Consider the following 13,666-nt stretch of genomic DNA (forward strand, 5'->3'; position numbering starts at 1 on the left):
CGAACTCTCGCTTAGCTATATGTCCCTTTAACTTTCTTCTCTTGTTCAAAACTGACCACACCAAGAATATAATGGAGACCAGAAAACCGATACACACAGAAAATGAGCAAAAAAAAGATGAACAAATGGCACCCCCCATGTATCCTCTAGTCAATAGTAGAGTTTCATACAACTTTGCACTCGCTCTTGCCTTCGGCTTGATGCCTTTGGTGAACACTGAACACAACAGCCCCAAACACTAGATCAGCCTGGTTGGGAGATGGCGCAACCATGCAAATCTACAACTTTGGCACTGGTCCATCCAATACAAAATAGACCAAAACTCCTCACTGAGATTGTTCAACGTGGTGAAGTCCTCCCACCCAGCGCCACAGATGCGGGTCCTCCGTCCTCCTGTGTTCTTTCCTAATCTTGAAGAGGAGTTTGCACCCCTCACATTCCTTAATAAGCATGCGATAACCAATTGTGCCATTAGATTCAACCCCTGAGTGGCATGGGATAAACTGCAGAAGAAAACAAAAAAAATCGGAAAAGAAGAGCAAAAGATACGCTATCCACATACTTGTTGGGGCATGAGAGGTATGCAGATGAGACTGACAGATAGCTGAACTCTAAAAGCCGATAGACCAAAAAAATGAAAGCAACAAAAGTAATGACTAAATTAGAAAAAACAGTCTAAGAAAAAGCTAAAGCTGCTATAATTCTATCTGCTAAAAAGACTAAGTTTATATCTAAAAACTAAAAAACTGAAATCATACATAAACTAAAGAAGAACTAAAATGTTTAACTGAATAGGACAACTATCATGCTATCGTAAAACATACAAGAAGGTGTTGGTAATATCCATGTCATAGTCTCGTTGAATGATAAATGAAAAAAATGACCATAACAGAGAACTGGACGGTAGTGATAATAAATAAATAACTGACCATGATAGAGAACCATATTATAGTGATAAATTAAAGCATATTCAAAACTAAGTTACCACTGAGCTTTCAAAGTCTTCAGGCAGCCAAACTCCAAAATTGAAATCCGATGAGCGACGAGCAGACTGCGCACGCCATCCCTGTTACACATGTGGCAGAGGAAAAAATATTTGTTATAAAAAAATGACAAAAAACTAAGAATAGAGACCAATTAGATAATTAATTTTAACCTATAGGAATTATAAACACATACCAAGTCTACCTAATTTAAAATGAATGCTGAAAATACAAGAACAACAAAATAAATTGAAAATAATAAGTTGAACGGAAACTAAACTAGTAGAATAATAAATGACTTAACTTAAAACTAAGACAAGAACAAACACTGGCCAAATATCTGAAGAGAACTAAAATGAGACACTTAAGATACGGAACAAACACCAATGAATTAACTGACGACTTGGCAAATAACTGAAGAGAACTAAAACTGATACTTAGGAATACTGCTGACTAAAAACTGAAAATAATCTAGCAAAAGAAAAAACCAGTGCAAAAAACTGAAAACTTAGGACTTACAGAAACATAAGGTTCATAACAGAAATAATCATCTACTAAAAGACAAGACCCATGAGCGATAGGACTGAAGAAAGATGCAATTGATAACTAAATATGATAAAATGAGGAACTAGTAATATGAAAAACGAATATACAACTGAGAATGCAAGCTTACAGACCGAGGAACAAAAATAATGAACAATGAATACGTAGGAATAAGTACTGAAAATAAGTGGGACAAGTGAGAGACTAATCTACTACTTATCATTTTTAGCTAAAAAAGTTGTGCCAACTAGGACTAATAAAAGAATGAATAATAAATAAATGAGAAGGTAGAAATGATGATTCGCAAGGAAAATCAAGTGAAGACTTTGCCATCCTGTATAGATGACAAGACGGAGAAGAACAAGGCAGATCAATGAAGAATGACACGAAAACAGATAAATGATAAAAATGAAATAGCAAGCTTACAGAATGACAAACAAAGTACAAACTTAAAAAATAGAGGGGGTGAGACTAAAGGAGGAGAATGAGGATTCGGTAATAGCCAGACCTATCTTGAGCCACTTAAGTAGGACACTCCTACTTATATACTGAAAATGAAAACTAAAGAAAAAAGAGTGAACAACGAAAATAGTTACCGAAAAGGATAGTCACTAGAGTGAAAAAATGAACAAAAGGCACTAGGACGTGGCCGCGCACGCCTCTAGCTAGCTGGCCGACACCTTAGAATAGTGCATAATGACATCCACAATTCCGTACTCGTGCAACACTGGCGATCTTCCTACAAAATATTAGCATATGAGAATGGGCCGGAGCTCAGCTGAGCAGGAACCCAAAGAAATAGGGATACTTGACCACCTCAAGTAATCTGGTTGAGACTATTCATTGAATTTATTTCTAAAAAATGCTTGTATGAATCTGTTGAGGGGGAATGTATATGTTTGGCAAAGCACTAGAGACCAAAAAAAGATGGGGCGCATAATATTACAACTGAAGCTATATAAAGCTGCAATTAAACCTTTTGACTTTTGAAAAAAATGGTCGAGGGAAGAAACAAAAACTGAGATGCATACTCGCTGTACAAGCTTAATGACTGAGAAACAAGGACCTGCATGGAAAAAAGGGAAATACATACAGACAATAAAAATGGGAACAACTCAGACTATGTGATTCAGGGTACTGCTTGTACCAAATTGCTGCAGCTTTTCGTATGTGCAGAATGTAACACAAGACTACAACATTCATGGACACCATGAATCAAAACAAACACCTAGTAACTGGTATATGTAGTATACTATCTTTACAAGATAGCATGACTTTCACATTAAAAAAATTGAGCACACGGTAACATTTCAGTTCCATATAGACACAATAAAATCATCACAAAATGTCACATCACAAATGAATTGGTGTTACCTTCTTTTTAATTGACTGCCGCAGCAGTCTTGCAAAACTGAATTTCAATCAACCTGAAACAACTGAAAGGGATTACCACTTAATTGTTGTAGATTTGCAAAACTAAACACTAATTAACCTAGAAAAATAGAGAGAATCAGGATTTGGAACCAGCTTGTGTTCTAGGGTTCAAGAAGAGAGAGGGACAGACTCATAGACACCACAATAGAGAGTAATGAGGCGCCATATGAAGAAGGGAGGGAGATGGGCGTCATGTGAGGGAGAGGGGCGGGTGCCATGGGAAGGGAGGGAGAGAGAGAAGGCGCCGTGGTAGCTAGGGAAGGGCATGCCGGAGGAGAGGGGCAGCAAATTGAGAGAAGAAAGGGAGGAAATAAGCCACATAGAAGATAATATGTAAAGGTTTACCTCCGCCGCCGTTGCCTCGAGCTCTCCGTCGTCACCATGGATGAGGAGGATAGAACAAAGCCTCCATGTGACTCCAGATCACCGGGGTCCTCTCTCTCGCTCTCTTCTATCTCTTGCTCTCTTGGTGTGAATGAGAAGCGAACTGGGGGAAGAGGGGAGCGAGTAGGTGAGTAACGTCGCGTCATTCGATGGTTTTTGTCTAGAGCGAATGATTGCTGGATGATGAGGTGGCAGGCAATGTGCGTTAAGATGTGTGCCTCCAAATCCAACGGTTCTCAGGTAGTTCGCTGGGAAAACATTCACAGAAACATCAGCCAAATAGCATTTCCTGAAAAAATAGCTCGTTAATAAAACCTTGACAAGATGCAACCAACTAATAAAAAATGGTAAGAAAGTGTTATGTCTGATGTTATTCAGATAGAACGATTTAAAGTGCACTGTTAGTAACTTTGTGCCGGTTGCAAGTTTTTGGTAAATTAGAAAGAAAAAACGTTTAGACCCCAACAACAAAGTGCAGTTCGGAGACAGAACAATAAATTACATTCATGGGGGATGCATAGACCCCAACTTGTATTTGAAGATGCATTTCATATATACACACGCGCACACACAGAGAGATATGTAGGGCCTAATAAGTTTTCTTGGGTAGCATTTAACCATTGATAAAATTATTAGTATATGAGATGTATGATACAAAAATTGTATCATTAGAAACTCCTTTCACATACAAAATTGATGGTATGCTTTGTGTAACATGCATGCCAAATATTATCGTTCTAACACATGGTCAAAGGTTACATCAAAAACCGTATTAGGCCCTATATATTTGAATAGAGGGAGTACGTCAAATGCTAATTGCTAGTGAGCATGTGACTTGGCAATTGACAAGGGCCCACCAATATGCATGTCAATAACTTCATGTATGTGAGTAATAATTAACAATTTCTAAAATATGTCAAACTTGAGTACATGCATATCAACGGACAGGGATCTAATCATCATGCATATCAATAATATCCATTTTGCCGATGAGATCATGTGATATATGGTACATTGTGTTAGTACAATGAAAAATCCAGGAATTTGAGTGTGTCTTTCTTTGATTTTTTAACAAGAGTACTATTTTCCTTGGAATTAATACAATGAATTTCCTTGGAATTGTTACTTATCTAACAAAAATTTCAATTTCAGAATCACTAATTGTTCTTTAAATATTCTTTGGAATTGAGATTATGAAAACCTATGTTTTCTAAAGATAAATGATACCGGTGACTTGCACAATTAAAATTATATGAATTTTTATATAGAATTCTCAAATATCCATGCCAACTGTTAAGTTTAAAAATTTATGAATTTTCATGGAAATCAATTATCTCACAAGATAGCACTGTAACAATTACCCTAAGAGCTTCTCTCTTACAAAATTACACTAGAAGAGAACATTCTCTTTATTATAGTGAAACCATTGTATTTGCGTCGTAGTTCAGCCAAGAAAGGTCACTCTTATAACCCAAAAGAAAGTTCAAAAATTGAAAAGGACTGTAGAAAAATCACATTGTGTAATGTAACTAGTGCATGTAAAAGTGCATTAACATGTATTATTCATTCCAGGTGCATTAACTAACTGCATGTGCATCTATGAGCAATAATGCAGTGTATTATCACAGGAGTAGTTACATGTCTGCAGCATAAAAGTGGACTTGATTGTTGCAATCACATAGTAATCAATAGCGGTACCAATTTTGGTTGATGGCGCACCCCAGCCAATTGTCCTCATCCGTTCATGGGTCTATTAAATTGATATTTTCGATTGCCACGTGCCTTCAATGCATAATATTTTGATGAGAATATTCATTAGGCTATTCTGGGTTGAAATTTAGGCGCATTATATTCATTTTAAGGTAAGGATAAAATTCTAAATTCAGATAACGTGGTTTTATTCACCTTCCATGGTTAAAAAATTGACAATAAGAAAATAATTTGTCAATTAAAAGGAGAGCATGTTGGATGTTCGTATGATAATTAGAAAAGTTGGTGATACTACCACGAAAACTTGTGTAGTTTGTTTTCCTATATATTCAATAAAGTGATAGTAGTTTTCTTGGAAAATAAAAATAAAATAATGTGATCACAGATTTTTGTCCGTACATGTATAGTTGGAGTACCATGACCTGCACTTTATACTTTGACTACATTGTTGATCTATATGCATATGTAGTTGGAAAGGATTGCGCTCAATCACCCTTGGTTCCTCTGCTTTTGTGCCGCACCAGTTGGAGGTGAGTTTCTACTTTGTTCTTTTCCAGTAAATACGAAGAATTCAAATCCATTATTTATATATTTTTCCTAGAATAAATGCCTTTTTCAATTCATCTGCCATTCTGTTAGCCTATTTCACCTATGGTCTCACATGTAATGTGAACATCTAGAGCGTAATCAGATTTGCTATTTTTGCATTTTGTTCTTGCTGATCTAATAATGTCGCATGAAAAATATTGAAATATGTAGGTCGATAATATAAAAAGGCCTATCTTAAAAACTATGTCATTTGTGATGTCAAATTCTCCCCCGTCGACATTCTTGGCTTAGATTTGATTACTCACCTGATCATTGTCCTTAATCAATTCAATTATGAGTTTATGACAGAAGCAATTTTGGATTGTCTTACCTCTTTTACCTTAGAATAATTTTAAAATTGCTTCCATTTTTTTATTTGGCCTCATGGCGCTTTATTAGGATGTCAACAAAATTACATCATGGATACATAAGGAGGAAATCGGGTGGATCCCCATCCCAACTAAATTCAGTATGAGAATCATAAAATATTTTGCTAAATGATGCACCACTTGATTTCTTCTCTCAAGCAGTAATGAAACGAAATACCATTAATCATATGTGCTCTAGTAAAACGGTCTGGCAAGGTAGCTGCATAGCGGCCTAACACCTCCAACTCGCCTCTCCATGCACTAATAACTTCCAAAGAGACCGACTCTATAGCCACATTCGTGCATCCCAAGTGCTCAATGAGATCAATACCTTTTTGAACCACCAGGGCCTCAGCATACGCCACATTGAGGATATAAAAAAAGGAGCTGCAACACTTGCAACCGTTTCACCAATACTATTACGGAGGACAACCCCTACAACTCCAGTCCCATCATCATGGAAAGCAACATCAACATTGAGTTTATAACGTCCCTGTTTTGTTTTAGCCCATAATATTTCATGTGGTCCGCTAGAAAAAGACATAGAACTGTAGTTTGCAGTTAGGGCTTTGACTGCAAAAGCAGTCTGAGGGGGTGCCGCGACAGTTTCCCCCTTTATGAATTCACGTCCTTGCCACCAAATATACCAACAAGCGACAACAATTGAAGCTTGTAAACCGAGCATCCTGAGAACTGGAGACTTCCGACTAGAGCTGCATAACATAGCTTCCAACACTATCGATCCAGATCTGTCCACACATAAAGCATTTTGAATCACCTCAGAAAGACCCAAAGCTCTCCACACATGTAAAATTGCTTCCCTATTTACAATATGTAATAATAGTATCTTCAATGGACCAAGTATTATTTTGAATGTAAAATACACATATAGCAATCGATACGCACATAAATAAGGAAAAACCTTCAGGCACCATGCATCTTATTCAGTTCTTTTAGGGAGCCTCCTCTTTACTCATCGTGGCTCTTTCAATGCAAGGAAACCATGCCAGCCACTACCGCGAGAGCTCGATCCTGCGGCCCGCCTGGCGCCGAAGCAATCTCAGCCTCATCCGAAGGTGGCCGACCATTTTCCGCGCTACGACGCACTTCTCCCCTTCCATAAGCTCTCTGACCAGCGCCGTCAACTCCTCCCGCGGGACAACCGCTCTGTCCTTACCGAGGGGAGGCCTCTTCCACAATGCCAGGCCCACCCGCTCCGACAACAGCATCACCGCGTTCAACCTTTGCTCGGCGAACAGCGGCCACGCCACCATCGGCATGCCCGTATCCACGCTCTCCAGCATGGAGTTCCATTCGCAGTGAGACATGAACCCTCCCACGGCGACGTGGTCAAGGATCTCCACCAAATCCAACGGTGCTCAGGTAGTTCGTAGGGACAACGTTCACACAGAACGTCAGACAACATTTCCCTAAATTTTTAGCTTGCAATAAAACCCTGGATACAACCAACTAAAGAAAAAAAAGGTAAGAAAACAAGCTGATAACTCATATTTTTTGTCAAATGATTTAAATTATTATTCCATAATAATTTAATACAATGTGTTACGCTGTTATTCAGAAAGAATGATTTAAAGTGCTCTTTTAGTAACTTTGTGCCGGTTGCAAGTTTCCGGTAAGTTAGAAAAGAAAAGTATAGACCCCAACAATAAAGTGCAGTTGGGAGACAAAACAATCAAGTGCATTCATGGGGGATGCACAGACCCCAACTCGTGTCATACGCACACGTACCCACACAGAGATATATAGGGCCTAATATATTTTTTGGGGCAGCCTTTAACCATTGATAAAATTCTTAGTATATGAGATATGCATGATATAAAATTTATATCATTAGAAACTCCTTTCACATACAAATTTGATGGTATGCTTTGTGTAACATGCACGTCATATATCATTGTTCTAACACATGGTCAACGGTAACATCGAAAAACGTATTAGGCCCTATATATTTGAACAGAGGGAGTACATCAAATGCTAATTGCTAGTGGGCACGTGACTTGGCAATTGACAAGGGCTCCACCAACATGCATGTCAATAACTTCATGCATGTGAGTAATAATTAATAATTTCTAAAATACGTTAAACTTGTGTTAGTGCAGACAAGGATCTCATCATCATGCATATCAATAATAGCCATTTTGCCAATGAGATCATTGGATATATGTTACGTTGTGTTAGTACAATGAAAAATCCAGGAATCTGAGTGTGGCATTCTTTGATTTTTAACAAAACTACTATTTTCCTTAGAATTAGTAGAATGGATTTCCTTGGAATTGCTGCTTACCCAACAAATTTTGAATTTCTGAATCACTAATTGTTTTTAAAATATTCATTGGAATTGAGATTACCAAAACTTGCTCAATTAAAATTACATGAAGTTTTCTTAAGATAAATGATACCAGGGACTTGGACAATTAAAATTACATGAATTTTTATATGGAATTCTCAAATATCCATGCCAAGTGTTAAGTTTTAAAATTTATGAATTTTCATGGAAATCAATTATCTCAAAAGGTAGCACTCTAACAATTACCCTAAAAGTTGTTCTCATACAAAATTACATTAAGAGATAACATTCTCATTATTATTGTGAAACCATTGTATTTGCGTCGTAGTTCAGATAACAGATGTCACTCCTACAACCCAAAAACAAGGTTCACAAATTCACAGAAGACTGTAGAAAATTCACATTGTGAAATGTAACTAGAGCGTGTAAAAGCGTATTAACTAGCTGCATGTATCATTCATTCCAGGCGCATTAACTAGCCATGTGCATGTATTCTGCAATAATGCAGTGTATTATCGCAGGAGTAGTTACATCTCTGCACCACAAAAGTGGACTTGATTGCCATCTGATAGTAATGAATAGCGGTATCAATTTCGATTGATGGCGCACCTAGAGCCAAACATCCTCATCTGCTCATGGGGCTATTAAATTGATGTTGTCGATTGCCACGTGCCTTCAATACATACTCCCTCCGTCTAGGTGTGTAAGTCATCTTACGAAAATCAAATAATCCCAAAACACTTAAGCGCGTTACATTAACTCTCATCTCGTTTCTTGTTTCGTGACATATCAACCAATCAGATATGTGGGCCACGCATGCTTTGAATGACTTGAGACTACCAAACACGACATGCAGTGGTTAGTTCATTGCATGCAATGTTATTAATTAGCAAAAAATATTAAGTTCTCTCGTTTTCCCCTCCACCTTGGTCGCGGCGCGCAACCTAAGATGACTTACACCTAGACGGAGGGAGTAATATTTTGATGATATATTCATTGGGCTATTATTTCTAGTTTGAAATTTTGGCATGCTATGTTCATTTATATCAAGGTAAGGATAAAATTGTAAATTCGGATAACGCGGTTTTATTCACAGTTTCATGGTTAAAATTTAGCAATTAAGCAAATAATTTGACAATAAAGAGGAGAGCTGGATGTCTGTATGATAATTAGAAAAGTTGGTGATACTACCACAAAAACTAATGTGGTTTGTTTTCCTATATTCAATAAAGTGATAGTAGATTTTGACTCTACATGGATAGTTGGAGTATCCTTTATACTTTGACTACATTGTTGATCTATGCAGATGTAGTTCGAAAGGATTGCGCTCAATCACATCAGTTGGAGCGTAATCAGATTTGCTATTTCTGCATTTTGGTTGTGCTGATTTTATTAAGGGGCCATAGAAAATATTGAAATATATAGGTCGATAATATAAAAGTCTATCTAGAAAACCCTGTCATTTGTGATGTAAAATTCTTTCCGTTCAAACTCTTGGCTTATAATTGATTACTCACCTGATCATTATCCTTAATCATTTCAATTATGACCCACAAAAAAATTACGACACAACTAATTTTATATCATCTTACTTATTTTACCTTAGAATAATTTTAAAATTGCTTCCATCTTTACAATATGTAATAGTAATATCATCAAAGACAAAGTTTTACGAGTAGGGCTTTTCGGTGCCCAGTCTCATCTGCACCCGGTTATAAACAAATTTTTTTTGTGCGGTAGAAAATTTGATGTGTGAGGCCCGCTCCAAATTTCAAGTCATTTGGACATCTGCGGAGCTCTCAGCAAAAAAGACAAATCGGGCCAAAACAGTACATTCAACAGTAAACATTTTTACAGACCCCCAATTTGTCCTTTTGTTGTGAGCGCTCCTCAGATGTCCAAATGAGCGGACCTCACGCATCAAATTGTCTACCACACAAAAAAATTGAATTTTTTTGAATTTTTATAGTATTTGTCTTGATTTTTTTCGTCAGCACGGGTGCAGATGAGCTCGGGTGTAGATATGGATTTTCGAATTCTATATTTAAATGTATACACATAGCAGTCGATACAAACATAAATCAAGAATAAAACTTCAGCCACCATGCCTCTTATTCAGTTCTTTTAGTGAGCCTCCTCTTTACACAGCGCGGCTCTTCCGATGCAAGGAAACCATGCCAGCCACTACCGCGAGAGCTCGATCCTGAGGCCCACCCGGCGCCGAAGCAATCTCGGCCTCATCCCGGAGGTGACCGGCCTTTTTCCGCGCCGCGGCGCCCTTCTCCCCTTCCATAAGCTCTCTGACCAGCGCCGCTACCTCCTCCCGAGGGACAACCACTCCGTCCTTACCGAGGGGAGGCCTCTCCCATAACGCCAGGCCCACCCGATCCGACGACAGCATCACCGCGTTCATCCTCTGCTCGGCCGTCTGCGCCGTGGACAGCGTGCCGCCGCTGCCGAAGGACACGTACAAGACCGAGCCGTCCGGCTGGTTGTCCAGCCACCGTAAGCAGCTGTGATTGACCTCATCGGAGTCGGGGCACCACCGCCGGGTGAATGGACCCACAGCGTATGCCGGTGGGTACACGCCCTTGTTAGAAAGCTCTTTGTATGCCACCAGCGTCTCGTGCTCCAACGCGTCCATGGTGTTGACGATGAAACCTTCCGCGAGGAGGTAGTTGCGCCCGAGGTCGATCATGAGCTGGTACACGGGGTCAGAACGGTTCTGGAGGGGCTCGAGGAGATCGGCGTCGTGTAGCGGCACGCACCCCGCGAGCAGCACGGGCTCCGGGAGGTCGCGGCACTCGCAAGTGGTGGTCCTCGCGAGCTCTGGTCCTAAGAAGTCCTCGGTTTACATGATGTACACGCCATCTACAAAAAAACTCGGCTTACATGGCATATAAGCCGTGCGCAATGTGGAAACACTCGGCTTGGCATATAAGCCATGTGCCCTATGAATGCACTTGGCTTAAGTTTTTGCATAGTTTTGCAAGTCTATATTTTAATGCAAAGATGCTTTTAAAATGATTTCCATTGCATTTATGTTTACTAGTTGATTATTATTTCCTTCACTTCCTTCTCACTCATCTCCTACCGACTAGTTTTCATGGATTTATTTTCGATGCCCTCAATTTTCTAAAACCACACGAGGGAGGGTAGGAAGAGCACACCCACCTACATATGACCCAAATATATGTATGAAAGCGTGGTGCGATGGTTAAATACCTAATGCACGACAGTCCGGCGGGAAGGTTCTGCACCTATGATGCCGGTGCCGCACTTAGCACCGACGGGAAGGAATCTTGTGAAGGAATGTGCTCAAACATGGTAAGCTGTGTGTCCCACGGACTATCACCCCGGTTATAAGCCATTTTATGCCACGACCCTGCTAAATGTAAGCCGGGAGGAGGGCCCTTGGTTTATATATAAACCGTGCGGCCCGCCATGGCCCCTAGTTTATATATAAACCATGTGCCCCGTTGGCCCTCAACTTACATAGACGGACACGTGGCCATGTTGTTGATGCCTGACTGTCGTCATAGGTAAACCGTGTGTTTAGTTGGCCCTCGGCTTACATAGAAGTACTCGGCTTATATATAAACTGAGTGTTTTTCACGTGGCTCTCGGCTTACCCCTAATAAGCTGATCCTTAGTAAGCCGTGTCGTGTAAGCCGGGAAAACACGCGGCTTATATATAAACAGAGTGCAAATCGGCATAAGCCGTGTGTAATGGGTACTTTGCTTAAAAAAACCCGTAGTGTTGGTAGGAGCAATTGCGAGGAATGGAATGGTTACATTTTGATGTTTGGTTTGAGAGATGGAATGAAATTAAATTGTTCATCTCACTTGTTAATTACTATGATTCATACTGAATTACATTTTGATAGAAAACTGAAGTGAACGTATACTAAACACTTGATTTATATTGATTCATAAAAATGTTACATTAGACGCTGCAGTGCTGAACAAATCAAAAGTTGAGTGGAGGAGGCCGACTGTTGCAAAGCACATACGTGCAAGATGCAACGCGTGACGCGCGATGCTGCAAGCTGAATGAGGTGCACATCCAGCATCTCACATTATATATCTACTCAAGACACTAACAACGACAAATACTGTTTTGCACACACTTCCTTCGACTCATTTTCCGCATATAAATCGTTTGTTTTCTTGCTTAGAACACTATTACTACCTCGAATCCGGTATCTAGACAAATCTAAGACAAACTTTTTGGGATGGAGGTAATATATATTTTTTATTTCCTCATCCTCTCGTGTTACTATCTACTCAGACTTAATGAATTGACATGGATGGTGCACCATCAAGCTCTCATATCTTTAGTTGTTCAAGACTTAATGGAGATAATGAGAACCGTTACTGTTCTACAAACGCTTCCTGCACACATATCGTAAATTTCCCCGGCGACGGGCGCACGGTCCCACTCGTCCCGAGAGGGTGGGGGGAGGGGGAGCAGGGCTGGGGCAGCCTGGGCGTGGAGCAAGCTCGACATGGCCATGGACATCGTCGCTCGCTCGCTCGCTGCCTTCTCTATATAGACAGAGCTGGGAGCTGGGAAGGAGGATTAGCTGGTCCTGCGAAATGAATATAGAAAACAGCAGGGGGCTATGTGAAAAAGTGCAGACGGCGACCGGTCCGGCCACTTGGCGTGGTGATTGGCCTAGGGCTAAATCATCACATCTGCTACAAGTTCTAGGAGGGTGGAGTTGAGTTTTACAAGTTTTGGACCAAATCATCATATTTTGTGCAAGTTCTAGGATCTACCTCTTTCAATAGATGTAGTTCTCCCGCTCGTGATCGCCTTGCCTACAAGGGGCACATGAAAATCTACAGCTCTTCAACTAGCAGTGATAATGTTTATACTTTTCTTCCTTACATGGTACTTCTGTATCGGGTTAGAGTAAGCAGTAGCGTGACTGTTCCCTAGCCATAAGATTGTCACAATGAAATTAAGAGTTCGTAGAAATCAACAATCATTGTAATGCTAACAATGTACTCCATATTTTTTAAGTGTCCTTTTAAAAAAACTTGTTGGAGTAATTATAGCAGGTGTGATTCGTCCTCAGACGCTCCTTGGTGCAACATATATGTTTTTTCTATGTAGTGTGACGTTTATTGTCTCCAACCGAGTCATCTGTGTATGAGGGATGATGACGGTCCATGAACATGTATAGTGGGTTGAGGGTGCCGGATCAGGCGGTCTGCCCTGGCGATGTTGACCACATACGATGAGTTTGGGGTTCAAAGTAACATGGTGATGCTCACCGGTTGACATGCTACATCGACATTGCTCCGCCACATACATGCATCTTCTTTGATTCACAAAGGCC

At 39.9% G+C, this 13,666-nt stretch overlaps 1 protein-coding gene across 1 annotated transcript; it reads right to left on the minus strand.

The window, feature by feature from the left end:
- Positions 1–10,458: 10,458 nt before the first annotated feature.
- Positions 10,459–12,840, minus strand: LOC123171388 (hydroquinone glucosyltransferase-like). Its single transcript, XM_044588912.1, has 2 exons — positions 12,753–12,840; positions 10,459–11,153 (listed from the first exon to the last, which is right to left on the minus strand). The coding sequence occupies exons 1-2, from the start codon at positions 12,838–12,840 to the stop codon at positions 10,459–10,461; spliced, it is 783 nt and encodes a 260-aa protein (XP_044444847.1).
- Positions 12,841–13,666: the final 826 nt, after the last annotated feature.

Source organism: Triticum aestivum, chromosome 7D, assembly GCF_018294505.1.
Source record: "Triticum aestivum cultivar Chinese Spring chromosome 7D, IWGSC CS RefSeq v2.1, whole genome shotgun sequence".
NCBI lineage: Eukaryota > Viridiplantae > Streptophyta > Magnoliopsida > Poales > Poaceae > Triticum > Triticum aestivum.

What these genes read in the sequence shown, in the direction of transcription:
- LOC123171388 (XM_044588912.1), bottom strand. Translation starts at nt 12,840, where the DNA reads ATGTCCATGGCCATGTCGAGCTTGCTCCACGCCCAGGCTGCCCCAGCC. An exon ending in CTCTCGGGACGAGTGGGACC is followed by an intron (nt 11,154 to 12,752) that starts GTGCGCCCGTCG and finishes AGGACTTCTTAG; the next exon opens with GACCAGAGCTCGCGAGGACC.